The 19,143-nt window shown below is 40.2% G+C and overlaps 1 protein-coding gene and 1 long non-coding RNA gene across 2 annotated transcripts in view; both read left to right on the top strand.

The window, feature by feature from the left end:
- The window catches only part of LOC145450802 (uncharacterized), a 30,627-nt gene that overhangs the window by 5,305 nt on the left and 6,179 nt on the right, over positions 1-19,143 (top strand). The window contains exons 3-16 of the mRNA XM_080329308.1: positions 41-147; positions 318-399; positions 2,769-2,974; positions 3,280-3,436; positions 4,606-4,727; positions 5,879-6,016; positions 6,174-6,393; positions 8,406-8,548; positions 10,860-10,932; positions 11,310-11,501; positions 12,106-12,188; positions 15,135-15,207; positions 15,278-15,380; positions 16,817-16,890. Coding sequence (XP_080185434.1) covers positions 41-147; positions 318-399; positions 2,769-2,974; positions 3,280-3,436; positions 4,606-4,727; positions 5,879-6,016; positions 6,174-6,393; positions 8,406-8,548; positions 10,860-10,932; positions 11,310-11,501; positions 12,106-12,188; positions 15,135-15,207; positions 15,278-15,380; positions 16,817-16,890 — 1,773 coding nt within the window. The remainder of the gene's footprint in view (positions 1-40; positions 148-317; positions 400-2,768; positions 2,975-3,279; positions 3,437-4,605; positions 4,728-5,878; positions 6,017-6,173; positions 6,394-8,405; positions 8,549-10,859; positions 10,933-11,309; positions 11,502-12,105; positions 12,189-15,134; positions 15,208-15,277; positions 15,381-16,816; positions 16,891-19,143) is intronic.
- Positions 8,555-9,240, top strand: LOC145450803 (uncharacterized). Its single transcript, XR_013918591.1, has 2 exons — positions 8,555-9,117; positions 9,152-9,240. It is a non-coding gene; the product is annotated as an uncharacterized LOC145450803 (long non-coding RNA).

Genomic DNA, 19,143 nt, shown 5'->3' on the forward strand with positions numbered 1-19,143 from the left:
GTTGCAATATAGTGTAATCCTTAAATTTATGTTTTTACAGGTTGCGAAATTCTGCCAACAGCCAAAAATGAATCTGAAAAACAGTCCGCCATATATATTAGACATTCTGCCCGATACCTACACACAGCTTCGGCTGATTTTGCAAAAGTAAGTCTATTATTTCATGTTGTAACCGTTGGTATCTGCGATTTCGATATGTATTCGCTGATAAAAATATACTAAATATTTACGGCAGTGAACTTTTGATATTATATAGGCTACCGTATGTATAAAATTATGCATTTTATCCGTTCATTTTTCCCTCGTTATTCATACAGGTATGAAAGCAATTTGCCAACATTGAATGATTGCGAATACTTTCGGATATTTCTTGATAACCTAATGAAGAAATGTAAGCAGGTAAGAAATTAGATTTCACGAACTGTTTGTATTCGGTGCGCGGTTCTTCATAAAAGCTGTTATGGAATATATTAAATAACAGGACTATATTTTATTTCATATTGACGTTTTCGTTACCTGACCAAACTTCTATCATTGCTATGTTTTTTTTTATGAACAATTTTTTTACTAAATGTCATGGCTTCATAGTAACCATGAGAATAAAAAACTCCATCTGATGCTCAGTGGTGTGTAACAAGCTTAACCTGTGGCTACAGGACAGGACAGGTACGTGTGAGTAGGCCTATTGAATGACCCCATTTCACTTGGTTTCCAGTATTGTACAGATGTACACTATGTAATTGTGGGAAATCTGCAATGTGATATGTTAGTTTCTCCTTAGGAAATCCGGTACAGGGAGTGCAGTCTCAAATTTCTTCCCTGAAACTAACATGTCCAGCTTTTGTTGTATCTTATGCTGATACTGAGAAATCTTCCCAGTGTTTCTCTACCTAAACATCAAAGTACTCTTTACCGAAAAGAGTACTGGTGTTAATAACTTTTTGCCATTGTTAGCGAATGAATTTGATTGTATGTACCAGAGATTCCTTGTCTTACTAGGATTAAAACCTTGTACCCTGTGTGGATCGATTAGTCGAAGTACTATCCATATTCTTGTAATACTTGTAACCTACTACTCGTACTTGTAATAATGATAGTTTTACAGTTTCTATGTATATCTGTATTGTTTGTGTTGTTAAGTGAATAAGGTGCGATATGGTTACATTGATGTCTATAAACTGCTCGTTCTGGAATACAAGTAGTCCTCCTGAGTCCTGTTTAACCTTGGTCCTTGGGGCTGATAGCTCATCATTCGATTTAGTAATACACCCGCATCCTGAATTTATAGTACTATAGTCTACAACCCATTATTACGAATATAACCAAAAAGCAAGTTTTTCGCCTTGCACTTGATGTGACACTGGTCATACCGTCAAAATTCTGTAGAGCGAGGTCTAATGGCTGCTACTTAACGATCTCTACCAGGTGTGCGTAATGCTCATGGGTGTTATTAGACTTGATATTAATTCAACGTAGTAAGACAGTAGTCTATCACCGACAATTTATCTAGGCCTACACTACACATATGGTACACCGTACCTGGTGTGATAAAATAAATTCATTCATTCATTAGGCTAATAATTTTCTGAACTGTACATATTATGGCTGATTTCATTAATTCTATACCTATAGAGATAGATAGTGTGGGATGCAGTGTGCGCTAATGCAAAACAGCCTGCAACTAATCGGATTTTTCTTCAGCAAATGAGATGCAAATTTAGATTGGGAATGAATGAATGCTGCTTGGTGCTATCAATAAGGTCTGACTTTGTGTCGTTTGCGGCTGATGAAACTAGTGCTCTTACTTTGCTTGGTATATGTATATATATATTATGTATATATTATTTTCATGGATTAACTCCGATGTGAGTTTTGTTAGCCCACAGTACAAAATGGTACGAAGTTTTGTGTCAAGACGAAACAAGGAAGTTGTAAGATATGACTAGAGCTACCTACATAGTACTGGAACTTTGACGTCTCTATCCATTCGTGGTGTTTCTTCCGGACTGTGTGGTGAATTTAAGGCCCTTTTGTATGGTATGCATGGTTTACACTGCCTGACCAGCCTTGAAACTATTCATTATACACTGTAGGCTAAACTAATGATTTCAAACATTGTACAAGGTAACAGTCCCTTTCTCATTTACTTGAATGGAAATCAACTTACATTGGTTGAGAACTAGTGATTGCTGCAGAAGGACTTGGAATTTATTACATCGCAATAGGCCTATAGCCTAGTTATTCTTCTGTAGTTATAAATGCAGCACTTGCAGTATTTGATAATGGCTTAGGATGCTGTAAGAGAGAGAATCCAATACGGGTTCGTTCACAATAAGAGGTTCTTTTTCGTTAATAATACTAGTTCTGTGACTAGCCTATTCAGATACCATGCTTTGTTGATTTTAGTCCACGCCAATCATGAGACATTAAATTATTATTTAAAATTAGGCATTCAAGCCATAAACTAACTCGTAGGAAGTGCATTTCTCAACAACTAAACCTGTGAAATACATCATATTGTGAGGATTTGCTACCGAAAATGCTGTGGTTCTATGATCTTTCCATAATCTGAATAGTTGTTTTTAATTTAAAATGCTGTAATCTTGAAACATTAACGCGCCATCAAGTCTGATATAGAATAAGTAGCATAATCAATCAATCAATCTCTGTAGTAATATCAGACCCAGGAGCTCTTGCTGAATTTTGTTTACCAGAAGTAGCTGAATGCTGATGCGTCAGACTTGCCCATGTCATTATTTTCGTTGCAGGCTAACAAACTATTCAAAGACGGACGTGACAAAATGTTTGATGAGAGCTCCTACTATCGAAGGGGCTTGACAAAGCTATCGTTGATATTCAGTCACATGCTCGCGGAACTGAAAGCGGAATTTCCAGATGGCAAATTTGTTGGCGAATCCTACCGTATAACTAAGTCAGATGCGGCCGATTTCTGGAAGACAACGTTCGAAAACAGGTAGAAACATCTCAATAATTAACATGGTGTAATGTCCATGGTCCATAATAATGTCCGTACGCCTCTGTTACAACTTGGGAGTTCGACACATCCAACTTTGACAAAATATGCATACGGTAACCACATTGCTGTGCTGCAAAACTGAGGCATACTTCTTGGTTGTCAATGTTAAATTATGATTGTCTGACACCTGGTTTGACTTCGGTCGTGTGTCAAGTTGGATCAGGTAGGCCTACTCGATTTTGCCATTTAGACACTGACATGGTACTTTGATACCTTATGGTACATTTTGCTTGTCGTTCCAGAACCATTGTATCATGGAAAGAGTTTCTGCAGGAACTCCACAAAGTCCATCCAATATCTTCCGGTCTTGAAGCCATCGCACTGAAATCAACTATCGATCTTGTTTGCAATGACTATATTTCAAATTTCGAGTTTGACGTTTTCACAAGATTGTTCCAGGTATGCTAGGAAATGGGTCGCCTGATACTGGTACAGCCAACTAGTGCACATGTATAATACTCAGTCATGCCATTTTTTCTCGGTGTCAGTGACTATTTTTCTGTCAATTCCATTGTATTTTTACGTATCAGTTCCTTTGTCTATTAATAATATTTGATTACCAGTTGAAAATGCCATGAGATTGTTGTACAATCAAAGGATAGGAAGAAGTTGAAACGACTTGGAATTAGTTCTTTAGTCAAACATTCATCTCGGTCTACAAACAGAAATAAATAACGAGTAGGCCTACATGCTAGCTAGACCGCGTGCTGTAATTTAATTTTTGATTATTCACACACTGGTCGCTTCCATGTAAACTAGTACTAAAGACGTGGCGTTGTGTAGGCAATATTCAATAGCCCCAAGAATGAAAACTGATTAGTTGCGAGCGGCAGCTTGAATAACCCATTTGCACGATTCTGTCAACAGACATAGCACTCGAGAAGTCACTGTCACTAGGGTTGATGTGACACACGTTTGGCTTCATGGTTAGATTTCCAATGCATTAGCCTCATGTTGGATTTGTGAATGATTGATTTGCGAATAAGTAGGCTACCAGTAGGTTGATGGTGTTATGATATTCCATTGTAAGCTACAAGAGGCAATAGTCTCATCTGGTGACTATGTTTATATTTTGATCACATTCTCGTCTGCAGTGTTATTTAAATAGTAAAGTCCCCACCCTGAGGCTAGCGTGTTGTTTGGGTACTTGTATGATTTGCTATGGTCTTGCTTACATTTTATGGAAAATTATAGGCTTACCATACTACCATGTTTTAGAGTTGAGGTTATTTACTATGACTAGTAGTTCATATATGGGGTGGGCAAGACACACGGAATGGCAATGAATCTTTTGTTCACACTCCGAAATTTATAACCCGTTCTAATTCTATCTGTGTTACATTTCGTTGAGGTTATCAGCAAAATTTTTCTTCAGTTGAACAGGCTGTGGGATTGCATTTGGCATAACATCAATACTGGTAGTGGTTTATTTGATCCTGTCCTTTGAGCTTTGCATTTGGCCATCTTGGATTGGTCTCTTGGGAGTAGCCTACCTCAGTTAGCATTGTTGCATGGATTGCTCCTTAGCGAACCTCTGTGAACCATCTGACAATTTTTGTGCTCTGCAGCCTTGGTCGACGCTTCTGCGGAATTGGAACACTTTGGCTGTCACGCACCCTGGATATATGGCGTTTCTCACTTATGACGAAGTCAGGGCGAGATTGCAAAAATACATCACAAAACCTGGAAGGTATTCGACTTATATGCCTAATTTGGGTTATCTAAATCTTAATCAATGTATTAGAAAACACTGTTGAGAACAATGATTCTTTTGCAGATGCAAAATTAGTCGTGTAAATTAATTCTTTCACACTTGGTCTATGTTTTGACATGAGCATCGACATTCGGCATTGCGATAGGTACTTGCTTGGTTGGCAATCAACTGCCAAGTGGATCCGATGGATTTACGAATTCTATCTCCACTCTTTCAAACTCTCACTTTTAGGTTTTGATAAGCTGACCTCATAAGTCTGATAGTCCCAGTTCATCATTGGGCCATTTCTCTGTAATCACAAGAGGCACAGGCCAATGGACTGTGATGCCTACGTGATGTTACTCAGAACTGTATCGCGCTTTACAACTTCCTGATGAGAACAGCTCGCCAATTCTCCTTGTCGGATCATCTTATCCGTTATTCTGTGGGAATAAAATACATCCGCGTTTTTTTGACCCTTTAACGTGAAAATATTGTATGATATCCACTTGTATGTATTTCTCTGTATGTTTGTTGAATCCTTGGTGTTGTTGTCTAGAGTCTTGCTCCAATATGTGTGCATGCCCTGATGGTAATGTATTTGAACTACGCTAGGCCTTTTGTTGTGTATGTGTAGCAATTATGGTTTGTTATTGATTTCTGTATTCTTTCATCCAAGTGGGTGGCCTTTCTCAAAAAGGCTCTGTCTAGCAACTTGAATATCCTTCAAGTTATTTATCCTGTGTGGGTTGTAAATGGATTGTCTGGCAGTAAAGTAGATCACCTATCTCCTGGATATAAATAGTGTCAATATATTCCTGAATACGCTGTTGTTGAATATCTCTGCCAAAGTTGAATGGTGGCAACTGCAGTAGTTGTTTTTCGTTTGGAGTTGAGCTCTTCTGATTTTTATGTAAATAAACTGATTCCCCTATACCTTTTCGGAATTATTTAAATGCTTTCAATTCCGTCAAATGTTGGACAAGTGCATTTGTGCTTTCAATTTCATAATCTGTATTGCACTGGTATTAACAATGATTTATTTTTCTTTCCGTTGAATTTTGCCACTTCCACTCGATGAAACCCAGTGACAGATTCTATTGTAGACCTACGCCGAAACTCAAACCATTTCGCAAATTATTTTTCAGTTACATATTTCGGCTTAGCTGCACCAGACTGGGCCAATGGGCGGTCGGCTACGTCACGCTTGATGGTCAAATCTTACAAACCATTCCTCAAAATAAGTCACTCTGCCAAGCACTGCTCGACGGCAAGAAGGAAGGATTGTGAGTAACCTATTAATTTCAGGCTTGTCGGTCGGCCTATATGCACACTGCTTGACAAAACATTTCCTGGCACTAGCTTGTAACACGATTAGTCATCGATCGTCTTTGTGTAGATAGACGCAGTATATATCGTTATTGATTTTGACATTATCGGCAGCTATCTCTTTCCTGACGGTCGATCCGCCAATCCTGAACTCTCGTCGCTGGTTGCGGAAGCCGACAATGAAACGATTCGTGTCACCGAAGAGCAGTACGAACTTTACTGCGAGATGGGGTCGACCTTTCAGCTTTGCAAAATCTGTGCTGAAAATAATAAGGATGTCCGAATTGAACCGTGTGGTCACCTGATGTGCAAGCAGTGTCTGGAATCATGGCAGGTATTACTGCGACTTGGGATCGTTATATTTCAGTGGTTCCCAAAGTTGGTGCCAGCTACCCATGGAGGTGTTACCAGCTCCAGAGGGGGCGCTATCGACGTAGTGAGCGATTGAGAGGGCGTTGAGAGCAAAATGGCACAGTATGCACTATAGAAATCAATGTTGAATATCTATCATTTAATATTTGTACACTAAGAAGAGATATATGAATATTTAATCACGTCGTTCAATCTGAAATCATCACCAACTCTCTTCATAGATGTCCATTGGCTTGCCTTATTGAGTTTTCTAACCGTTTAATCGTAACGAACACTATTCTTTGCCAGTGAGGCTTATTGTACACACAGTTATGAATTTTGAAGTAAAATGACATTTGAAGGAAATTGACTTGCACAATTTTATTCCTTGATATGTCTGTCCTGAGATTTCTACAGAGTTGTGACTTTGACATATCGCGTAGCATAGTCAGTGCCTACGAATTATATCACCAAGTAAGCGATAAGTGAGCCAAGTGAGCAATAAGCAACTTTTTGTTGATGTTGGGTTGTAGATGGGGGGTTTAGTACCGGTACTTGGATTATTGGTGAGGGGTTCTGCGTAAAAACGTTTTGGAAACTCCTGGTTACCACCTCACTCTGGTAACCAGGAGTTTCTGCATGAACTGAGTAGGCCTACTTAACAAAATATTTACATGGGTTGACTGCTTCATGCACTTCCAGTTCCAGTCACCATGGCTCTTTGGCATTGTTTTTCCAGCATATTGACTTGCATTGTCTTAGTGGATAATGATATAGCTTCCGTATGTTAACCATGGACATTGTCATGGAAATTATGCCGCTTTGCAACTTATCCATCCCGTATTGTTCGATTTCCACCCTATCATAGATTTGTTCAAAGTGACTTACATATTGATATCTCTTATCAATTTTTACTATTGACAATTGGGGTCAATGTTTTGGATTTCGTTGTTTGTGTTCGTTAGTGAGTGAGTTAGCATCTGATTCTACTGATGATGAACACTTTCTGTTGTTCTCAGAGTCTAGGAATAGACTGTAGAGGTATTTCTGTATACAGGTTGCTGGGATTTTGGTTATATTTTTATGCCTGCTGTTCTTTGGGCCAGCAGCCTCATTCTGATTTTATCTCTGTAGGAGATGTCAGCGATGCTAATATCAATCTTCACAGCGTGAAATCAGGAATAATACAGTTGCGCCTAGTGGGTTTCACACTTGAATGTGGCATCTGCACTTACCTAGGCACATTAAATAATTATAGATTATGTTGTAATTTACGAGATTGCATCCATCTGTTATAAAAGAAAAATGTTTATGGAATCTTCCCTTCTTTATTTGTTATTTCGACACAAGGTTTCTAATGAATTGAATCCACACGTCCACTGAGTAAATGTTTGAATGATCATTGACTATGTGATGAGATGATTTCATGGTTTGTCCGATTTTTTTTTTCATTGCGAGTTCCCATTGACCCATTGATTAATGGAGTAGGCAGACAGTGTGTGATATTTAAGAGTTTTCAACTTGCGAAAGCAAGCCTGCATCGTTCTGGGATCTCGGAATATGTACGCGAGAATTGATTTCATTTCTTATTATTCGAAATGGGCTTGCTATAAACACCTGTCAATATTAGATTGTCAAATATATATCCATACTGAGATGTATTACCCAATACCCAGAAGCAATTCAAACAGTCGGCGATCTGAATATATCGCGTAAAATTTGTACTATTTCAGTAGGATTGCTGAGAATAAAGCTGTCTGCATTTCGAGCGTTCATTTCTTACAACAATAATATAATTTGAATTATCTGTAAAAGTTGTCGAATGCTGTCTAAGCATTTGGCATTCATTTCATAGGAGGTCTAACAGCTGCTGAATTTGAAAAAAAAAACGCTTTGAATTTTTCATTTCCTCGTAGGTTTACTTGACCTGTTAGGGATCTGATGGGGATTTATGGTATATCTTTGCGTCATTCTATCACAAGGCATTTGTTACAGGAAATGGACAACTCGTCTTCTCCAACTTGCCCGTTCTGTCGCTGTGAAATCAAGGGCACCGAGAACGTCACAATCGAACCTTTTAACAAGGGATGTTCCTCTCACGAAAAAGCGGAAGGGGGAGACCCTTGTAAAGAGGATCTGTGAGTATTTTTGTTGAATCGATGTGATTTCAGAGGTCATTGTTGAGTTTGAGTGATGTGAATCTGATTGGGAATGTTAATGTTATGCAGGATGGCTTTTCCATTACGGTAGTTTCCAGGTGGTGTGAAGAATCTGGAGAGTCTGTGGAATTTGATCTGTGATATTTTCATTTTCTCCTCATTATAGCCAATCGACTTTATTTCATTAACGCTAGTAAAATGTATTTGACGATTTTTTCAGTGATCTCGTATGTCTAGCTAGCTAGCTAGCTAGCTACTGTAACTGTTGTTGAGTCATGACACAGACTATGATTTGAATAATCGACCAAAGGCTTCCTTTGAAATATGAAACCTCCATTGATATTTGATACTTTGAACTATATTGAAAGCATTTATAATTCTATAACACTGGTTTATGTATAGGCTATCATGCGTACTTATATCATCTGTGTGGTATCCATCCTCACTGGAAGCTTGACAATAGTTGATCACAGTGTGAGCTTATGGGCTGCACAAGCGACCAAGATTAAACCACCGGGTAGATGCCTACTGGAAACCACGATGGTTTGGTATGGGATAAGAATAGCAGTCCGCGAGTTCTAGGCTGGCCTGTGGTTGACTCATCCTAACAGATACCACAGCGCTGAGTATGTCATTTTGTGTGCTGGTATGACTAGTTGGTATAAGTACGACTGGCCATGAGCTGCAATCAGATGGGGATGCATAAAGCTCTTCATGACATTTCTTCTACTTCTAATCAGGCCTTTATCAATAAAATTCTCTGAATCACCTTGCCTTCCAAGTACACAGTGATAAAGGTGAATTATTGTAACCCACACATGCACAATGCTTTTATTAATGCCAATGAACGAGGAGGTGTGTAATGAAATTTGTGTCCAACCATCTGTCAATATATTGTTCATAGTATTGGAACCTTCTATTATGTTTTCTTGGGTATATTGTGTTGAGAATATTGCTTGAAATTTGATAATCCAATAGATGGCATTTAGTCACCTCAAACTTGACAATTATGCCATGACCGAAACTGGTAATATAGAACCGTACTCTTCAACCTTTTTCGTCGTGGTCCACCCTTTTAACGCTTGTTCGAAACTTGTACACCCCTAGCTAGATAACCGACTGATTCCGTACAGTAAGCCTAATTCACTGGTGTTCACTGTTCAACTTCCTTGTTATTCACGGCCGTGCTTTGATTCCATATATAGCAATAGACCTCATTCCAGCGGAGAGTCCTCCTGGCCCATCTGGTCATCACACTCGTGTTAAAATTGGCTGCTGGGAACTTCGCACCGCGGAGAATGCTTATAGTGCTCTGTGCCATCACTGATTTCTTGTGATGTACCTTGTGTATGAAATTTGTGATTGTAGCAGCAGAACACCCCCGCTGGCTTGCTATCTATGCACCACAATCGCGAGTATAAATGTTAGGAAAGGAATTGTGGATTGACGACTGACGCATCTTCTGGTTTTTATCTTGAAAACGAAAATTTCAAGTCACTTTGAATTGCGCCAAGCGTTACTTATATATTGGAAGGTTAAAATATCTCAAAGATTTGGGGACCAATTACTTCATGCTAACTCCACCCTGTTCTACTTCAAATGAACCGATAAGTCCGTTACCAACGTTTAAATGACGAGGAGAAACATTTGCAAAAGGGATGTAACTTGCATGCTACGTACAGCTGATATGAACATTTTACGAAATTGAACACCCTGTCAACATGTTCTGAAACATAAATTGGCCTGTTTATTGGTTAGCTAGTCATCGGTTCATTTTCATGAGGGTCTGGTACACCCCTGTACGCCCCATCTGCGTGGTACACCATTTTAAAATTTTGGTACACCCGGTGGGAGAGCCCTTATATAGAATATATATGTGCAGTTGTATAGTACAGTTGAGATGATCCCCTACTTGCTGAGTAAGTACAATCTGAAGTAATTGAGTTGGCACCTGGGTTTGTAACAGGTCATTTGTTGGGCCAAGCAAGTAATATGCCGAGTTTTTATCAATATTGCACTCTAGTTGGCTCCATTCAAGTTTAGGAAATAAACCTTTCTTAAATGCCCACCTCCTGAAGCCTATCATATTTGGTGCTCATATTCGAAAGAGCACTCAGTTGAAAGTTAGTTTAATTTGATTTTTTATCTTGACGCTGCCACTTCATACACACTGAGCAATGCTAAGTCCAGTCCTGGTCACGAGTTTTACTGTATTTGTATTGTGTTCAAGTAGCCAAGTGCTGGGGTATTCGGAGATCTGAATTCTATAGTAACGTTAATGTCTATTTAGGAATGAGGCGTCTTCGCCACAGAAAGAAGAGGAGGAAGATCTCTTTGGTACTGTTGGATACATCGATATCAAGGTACTCACCTAACCCTCAATCAATATCGCATTTTCATGGCAAGGCGATTGTCTGGCCATTTTTGGTATTCAGTACCGTTATTATTAAATGCTTCGATTTCCTGTGTGTATTGGTATTTAATTAGGATACTGTTTCCAGTCCGGACAGGGTAATTGGAAAGCAATGGTTGAATCACCATCATTCGCTAATGAGAAATATATTACAGAGTTCGCTTTGAATGTGTGTGCTTGTCTGATGTGTCATAGTTTGTCTTAGTGTAGTGACGAAACCAGCAACTGGACGGATTGATGTTTGTATTGCGAATTTGCGTGTGGCCATTAAAAAGAGATCATACTTTCCCCTGTGATGTGTGTGACAATTCGGCATTCCTTTTCAAGGGTCGACAAGGCGGGAGCTCGGTGGACACGGCCTGTGCTGTGCCCTCCCCGAATATGCCACGGAGAAACCCGCCTCAACCTGCAGAATCCATGGCTGTCGCGGGTCATGCTGCCGCAGCTCCGACTGTTGTGTCTAATGGACGGGAGTCCCCCACAATACCGCTGGCTACGGCCGCCAGCTCTAATGATACCGTGAGTGTTTTTGTACTTTACGATCGGTCGACTGATCTAGTGGTAGGATTCAGCCCATTCGCACAGGTTCTATAGAACCGTCCCATTAAATTCTACGAGATCTGCAAGCTGATTTGCATTGTTGGTTACCTTCAATGACTTTTTCTAATAGAAGTGGCTGGAAAATATGACATTTGCAATGGAGAAGGCTGAAAATAAATTTAAATATGACTACCGTACCTGATACATCATTGCCAGCGATTGCCATGACTTTAAAATTGTACAATGTACACCTACGCACCTGATTGGTGTCGGACCGGCGTTATTGAATATATCAATTTGGAAAAGTAATGATGTTGTGCCTCAACTTGATTGATGCCTCAACTTTTCGGCAACAACTTACTCATGGCTGTATTTATGTTTTTGAAATTGTCCGCTTCAAATTCGCATTCTTCAATTTTCCATTCAGTTATCACATTCTGTTCATTCTCGTCCTTTTCAGCCTCCACAATTATGTTTTTTTCCCTCGGATTTTTTGCATGTAGATCAGTAATGTAAGCCTTTTTCGACGCTATGTTATTTTTAGTTCTTTAGCATATTGAAAACTGGTGTTACTTCATCGCAGGCACCCACGACAGACACCTTGAACTGTCCGGTTCTTCCTCCGAGACCAGGGTCGCATTCGCCTGTGGTAATGGATCAGTCGAGGTGGGTGATTGTCGGGCAACATGCATATATCTTGGAGATTGTAGTTTGGAAACGAATATGATACGCCCAAGCAGTGGCGTATCCAGGGATGGGGTTTAGGGGGTCGGAAGCCCCCCCTTTTCAAAAACCTAAAAATTGATGTCAAATATAGCCTCTAATATTTGCTAATTTATTAGTTTAACATATTCGTTTTTACGTATGAGAAGGCGAATATGGCGTCTTAATGTTATTTAAGGGGACTAACACCCCTAAAAAATATTGGAATTATGCGCCGAATTAGTCGAAAGGATAAAATAGGTCATTATAATTCGCTAATTCCATACGAATTCTGCGCTTGTTCACTGTTCAGCTACATTTCAGCTGTGGCAATTGCTGACGTTCTCAACTTTCTTCCCTCGATTTCTCTCTCGCCTTGCTAAAACGAGAGACGCATTTTAGGAAAATCTAATCTAATTGGCCGACGCGATACGTAATTGCAAAGACGAAGTTGTCGGCAATCAACATCGCTCGCGAATTCCGCTGCACCTACTCGCCTTGAAATCCTAATTAAGAATTGCACGCGGTGTGTTGATTGATCAGCGAGACGCAGACACGACGGCACCAGTACGACAATGCTATTCTCAAATCCACATTGTATTCGCGATTATTGGCGAGAAATGGCCTAGGATTGACAAAATACAAGCCTAGCAATCCACGTTCCCGATTGTTAGGTGGCTTGCTGTCGTCCAAATACAGGCCTATGTTGTCGCTGAACGGGAGAATTTATTAGGCCTAGTAGTAAAGTTAACCTAATTATATCGGCTGACAAGTTTCTCTGTCCATCAAGTTATTATCCCAGTGTGTACTCTGTATTAGTTGACTGACTTGCGTGCTTGCAATTAAGGTCTAATTATCTTCGCGCGGACTACACGCTCAGCCGTATGGCTAGTAAAGCCATCGAAAAGCACACATTCGCGTACGACGTACACTGTTCAGTGTTCACACCACACCTCTCTGTGGCGATCGCGATCGCCCTCGTTTATGCTACCGCCCTATTCCGCGCTTGTTCGTCCGCTGCGATACTACCGACCGTGCGCATAATATCGTCAAAACCGAACAAAATCGCGCATCTCTGACCGGAACTAGGCGCTTGAAGACGGGCGGCGTTTGCCGGCTCATGACTAAATGTGAGCATTTACGAATTTCTTTCAGTCATACCGTAAAAGAAACGCGATTTTCAGGCAATGTCCGTATCGTATTCGTACATCTCCCACTCACCGCAAATCTCTGTTTATTATTAAACTATAATATATTAAATATTCGCCATGGCGTGGCGACGAGTGATCGTAATGATGACGTCACGATAGCCAATTTCGTAACGCAAACCCCCCCCCTTTTCGCGCTCTGGATACGCGCCTGCGCCAAAGCTATGTATGGTAGACTAAGTCACATTGGTAATGCTGCCTGGTCCTACCCCAGTAGTTTAAACGCTCCAAGTGATGGTGGTGGTGAACTTTGAAACTTTCGTAATCTTAGCAATACTGTGATTTGCTGTCGTCAGATTAATCGTAAAGTTGTAAAAATCAGATTTGATTTAGTAAATAATTTTGGATCTCCATCCCAGCAATGCTCCTGTCCCAATTATGGGGCTTATGGTACTGCAACAACGGACTTGCCTGCATGTTCTTGCGTATCAAAAGGTTCCAAACTGCTGATATAGTTTGTATGGTCGTGGAAACTTATCGCTGCGCAATCATAAAGTTTTCATTCACTATTTTAAATGGCGAGAAATGGCCTAGGATTGACAAAATACAAGCCTAGCAATCCACGTTCCCGATTGTTAGGTGGCTTGCTGTCGTCCAAATACAGGCCTATGTTGTCGCTGAACGGGAGAATTTATTAGGCCTAGTAGTAAAGTTAACCTAATTATATCGGCTGACAAGTTTCTCTGTCGATCAAGTTATTATCCCAGTGTGTACTCTGTATTAGTTGACAGACAAACGGATTGCTTCCAGCTGACCAATTTCAGAGGGCAGAAAATTAGCTGTTTATCTTCTATGGCTGACGTACTGTAGTGAAGGCAAAGTAATATGTCATGAAGTCACGCGTAGATCGATAATTGTAAGTAGGGGGAACCCGGTTGGAGTACTCGGGAAAAAAGAGGAAGTGGTTTATCGCTGACCATTCATTGTCAATTGCTGGAAATGAAGTAATAATGAGTTTACTGGCTAGCGTCACTCTTCACATTTCTATTTACTAGGGAAACTAGTATTGTACTTCATGCTAAATAAATTCATACCCTCATGTGTAATAAATTCATACACATCACTTCACAGGTTTCTGTAATCTATGTTATGCGTCGATTGCGATGTCGAATCCAAATCCTTGCAATCAGATATGTGTTCTGTTTCCTTCACTCCTTGAATTACATCTACGTTATTCCATTCACTTTCTTGCCAGTAGCCCAGCTCTGCCAGACTCATTTGAAATCTGGACTGTGAGATTGTCGTCATCGGTGACATGCAGCACATGATATTGGGTGATGGCTTATTACGAGTGACATTGCAGTCGTCTCGTAATACTGCAATTGTGATTCCTGATATTTCAATTTTCAAGTTTTCCCAAAGTGATCGACTGCAATTCAAACTAAATTGAGGAAACCGATTGCCATTGATGAGCAGTTGAGTTGAGTACGGTTTTACTGTTTCTTGCATAAGCATACGTTTTTTAAATCGAGGTAAAATTATGTGCAATGTACATCTACTATACAATTCTTGGGCCCACTTGAACTTTGAAATTGAATAGTGTCAACGCAAGAGGCGCTGATGATATGCTGCAGCACTATAAAATTGCTATGGAACTGCCTGTTTGGTAGCTGCTGTATTTATGTGACGACAGCGTCCAATACTTTGTTGATACTTGCCATGAATAAATGAATCTATCAATTGGTACTATACTTCATTACAGCGATCACGTCCCGAGGTCCAGAAGCCGCGAACTGGACAACGCGGATCTTCGGATTACTTACATGGCGGCAAAGGTACTGCTTGTCGTAGCTGTTCGTTAATTATATTTTCCGTACATTGCAACATCGTCCCGCAATTTCCTAGTCCTCGAGTTTGTCTCCGAACGTATCGCCATCAGTCGCTCGTCGAAGGGGTCTGCAACAACGCCAGAGACCGGTCTCGAGTATCATTGACAGCGTTGCAGCAAGTGAGTACTTGTTTGACGGTGGCTGTGTGATATTTGGCTTCCTTCTTCGTGGTTGACTGATATCTTGGCCATAAAAATAGAGTAATGTATATAGTGGGGATGGTGAAAGGTTCAGGCTCGTGGGAAGAAGAACTTTTTTGAAAGGTTCTGTGTAAACGTGAACCTATGAGGCTATGACGTCATGTAGCTTCATACATATTGCTTATTCCAACCATATATTTCAGTGAAATGATTTACAAGATACCTAGCAACGACTAAGGCCACAAAGCTGAAGTAGGCTACATGCTGACTTTTTAAACATCACCAAATGTATTAACTGGAGCAATCAAATGCTATAATGATCCCACAAAATCAATATCTTCCGTCGCTTTGCCAACAATTCTGACGAGGACTTGCAAGGGAATATAACCTTACACCTTAACGCAGTCCAGTCCGGACTGGACATACGGCTGTTCAAAAATAAGATTTTTTCCCGAATCTTGCGGGCTCCGTGATTAAATCGTTAGGTTGCCTTGAAAAACGATGCACACCAAATTTGGATTCATTCCAACCAGTAATCGCTGATTTCGTAGAGTTTGAAAATTTTGAGTTCACCCATATATGCAAAAAAAAATTTTTCCAAATTTTTCTGTCAACCCCATGAAATTGTTGCGCTGTCTTCAAAGACGATGCAAAACAAATCTGACTCAATTCCAACGAGTAGAAGCTGAGTTATTTGAGTTTTTCTATGATAATTTCATGGGGTTTACAGAAAAATTTGGAAATTTTTTTTTTGCATTTATGGGTAAACTCAAAATTTCTAACTCTACGAAATCAGCGATTATTGGTTGGAATGAATCCAAATTTGGTGTGCGTCGTTTTTCAAGGCAACCTAATGATTTCATCACAGAGCCAGCAAGATTCGGGAAAAAAAGTTATTTTTGAACAGCCCTACTGGACAATGTATTCGGCGTCTGACTATTGCTACATTGATGTTGAGCAGAGTGTAAAACTGTTTTCTACACATAAACATGTTATACAGTAGCCAACACCCCAATCGCGCAGATTTGGTGTTCATGATAGTCAGGTAGACCGACAGGCGGGAGTGACAACGTTGTAGAAGAGTGCAGAGCTCTGACTGCTCTGACCAAATCTGTGTTCAGACCCCGTTATTGTTGCCCTTTGATCTCCAGCTGAATGTGCCAAAATCAATGCAAAGACCATGGATGTGTAGGGCCATGTATTAAATGATTTTTTTGTGACTTGTAGTGATTCCTTGCTTGTACAAAGCGACTTGCTAAAGGTCCCGGGAATAGTTCTGTTGAACCTCCGATGCTCTCTAAACACTATCCTGTTTAAGGCATTTTGGTGAAGATTATTTGCCCTTATTTATTTTGTCCTTGCACTTTTCTGGTGCAGTCCTCAGCATTATTTTGATACATTGAAATGTTTTCCAGTGCGTGACAGGCATACGATGCTACCTCCCGGAACAATACATGAAGGCCACGCGATGACCAACGGCCGAATGCATGTGAGTGTTTCGCTGCTCTGGAATTTAGGATATTATTCCTATCAAGTCATAAACTATGTAGCAGTGCGAGGGAGAGGCCGAGCTGGTGGTAATTTTTTTATGCAAGACTGCCAGGAGTAGCTTGTTAATAATGCTGATGCAGTGATGTGACATTGTAATCTTAATCATAATGTAAAAAGCACACTTCGTTACAATTTTACATGCATTTTACGACTTACGACCTGTTTGAGTTTGCTGCCAGAGTGGTCGATCAAACAACCAATTAGTAGCGCTGTAGAGGGTGTGGAACAAGACAGAACATGTACCTTTCTGAAATAAGAAGCAGTTAGAGCTCTGGTCTCTCAATCTGCAAGCTAGGGATCAATTCACTCCGGCATTTGTTTTCCTATAATCTAACCACTCGCTAGCACAATCCATTATAATGTTGGTCACAAGGAAAATAAGTTGCTGCAGGAAGGACACCCATCATAAACCTCAGCCATACTACAATGCGGATCATTGCTCCGCTTACACGAAAGCAGATATATGGCGAAGTGATTTACAGCTGGAACTACCTGTACTACATGAACCATTAGTCTTATCGGGGGTCTTTAGATTTCTGTTGGTGCAGAAGCAAGTCTAACAGAACTATCACCGTTAGTATCGTTAACGTCTGAAGCAGACATGGGGTGATTACTTCATGAATGTAATCGATTGCGATTACGATTACTTCTGAATGACGCGATTACGATTACGATTACATTGGAAAAGTAATCACGATTACTCACAATTACATTTATTTTGCATCTTAGCAGCCATGTTGGAAGACATCTTAGAAGCTATGCTGGATTGCGCTGAAAAGGCCTAATGAGATAACAAACTCCCTTTAAAGAAGATGCGTCATTTGTTTGTTAGGTCATAATGTATCCATTGCCCACTTTCACAGAGGACAATTTATCACGCCCAACGATTTGCATTCTTGCCAGGGCCATAAATGCTGCACCCCAAATTTCCCAATAGGGTTGAGAGCGAGCTCGAAGGGGACTCAAAAAGTATTTTGTAAACTAACATAAGTTATAGAGTATTTTCGAGACATCTGATTAACTTGAAAATCCTCTCTAGATCAATGATTGCCAACCGCGGGTCCGAGAGCTGCATGTGGCTCTCAGCTAGCCAACTTGCGGCTCACCTTGACGTCGGAATATCCAACAAAATAATAAAAAAATCAATCTATAACAAAAAAATTGATATTCAAAAAGTTCACTTGCTTTGCTTGGAATCTGGAGTTTATAATTTAGGGTGAAGACCAATTCCTTTGGTGTCGATTAGCGATTCTCTACTCAGCAACGATTTCGTTACTCAACTCGCGTCAAAAAGTATGCTCACACTCAAATGCGTCTGGATTGGCTCTCAAATTTAAGTCTGCTCATCACCAGACCTAATTAAGTGCAGGTGGCGTTACAAGACATTTTACAACGCCATCTGACCAGCAAACCCATGGATTATTTGACTTGATTGTTAAGTTCAACGGCCGCATTGAATGAATGCTTTTAAACATTATGAAAATGTTTTCACGTCAAATTGTAGTTAATGTGGCCAACTTGAGTTGCTAGACATGCAGTCAGATATAAAGACATGACAATTTGTTTATGCGTGTCAAGAAAGTTTTTCTTTTAGTCTGCTACGTTTGAGCCACGACAATATCTTTTCATTATATAGCAAACCGGAGGTCACGAATGAAGAACATACACTAAAGTAATTATAACAAGAAACCGGAGGTAATAATTATGAATTACGTTGCCCCAGCTCTACAGGTAGGTAATTGTGTGGCGAGATAGCGCAGTGGTATAATCCACGGCTGCAACATCAATGGGCTGCGGATTCGAGTCTGAACGAGGTCGACTTCGGAATTCCTACCTAAGTGTTGGAGGTTTATCTAGGCTACTCCTCGCCATCTCATCCGCGTAAGGGGTGTCTTACAAAAAGCTTAGAAGTGGGCGGTGCTACAAGTCGCCAGATACGGAATCGAAAATGCATGAAATTGGCCTGGTGTCAATGTCTGTGGTAGTCGACAGACACTATGATTACCTCAAATAAGTAAACTCTACAGTTATATCCGACCATCGCTGACTGAAAGAGGATTAAAAATTAATAGTAGAATATTGCAATTACTGAATTTCTTGACGAAATTCAGTCTTCAACTTGAGATTACCACCCTACGGGGGCCAAAGACCAACAACGTTGGGACTGGGAGAGGAATTGCTGTTTTGGTCC

The sequence above is a fragment of the Botryllus schlosseri genome, chromosome 11, assembly GCF_051294905.1.
Source record: "Botryllus schlosseri isolate E-star chromosome 11, Bs_hap1, whole genome shotgun sequence".
In the NCBI taxonomy this organism is placed as follows: Eukaryota; Metazoa; Chordata; class Ascidiacea; order Stolidobranchia; family Styelidae; genus Botryllus; species Botryllus schlosseri.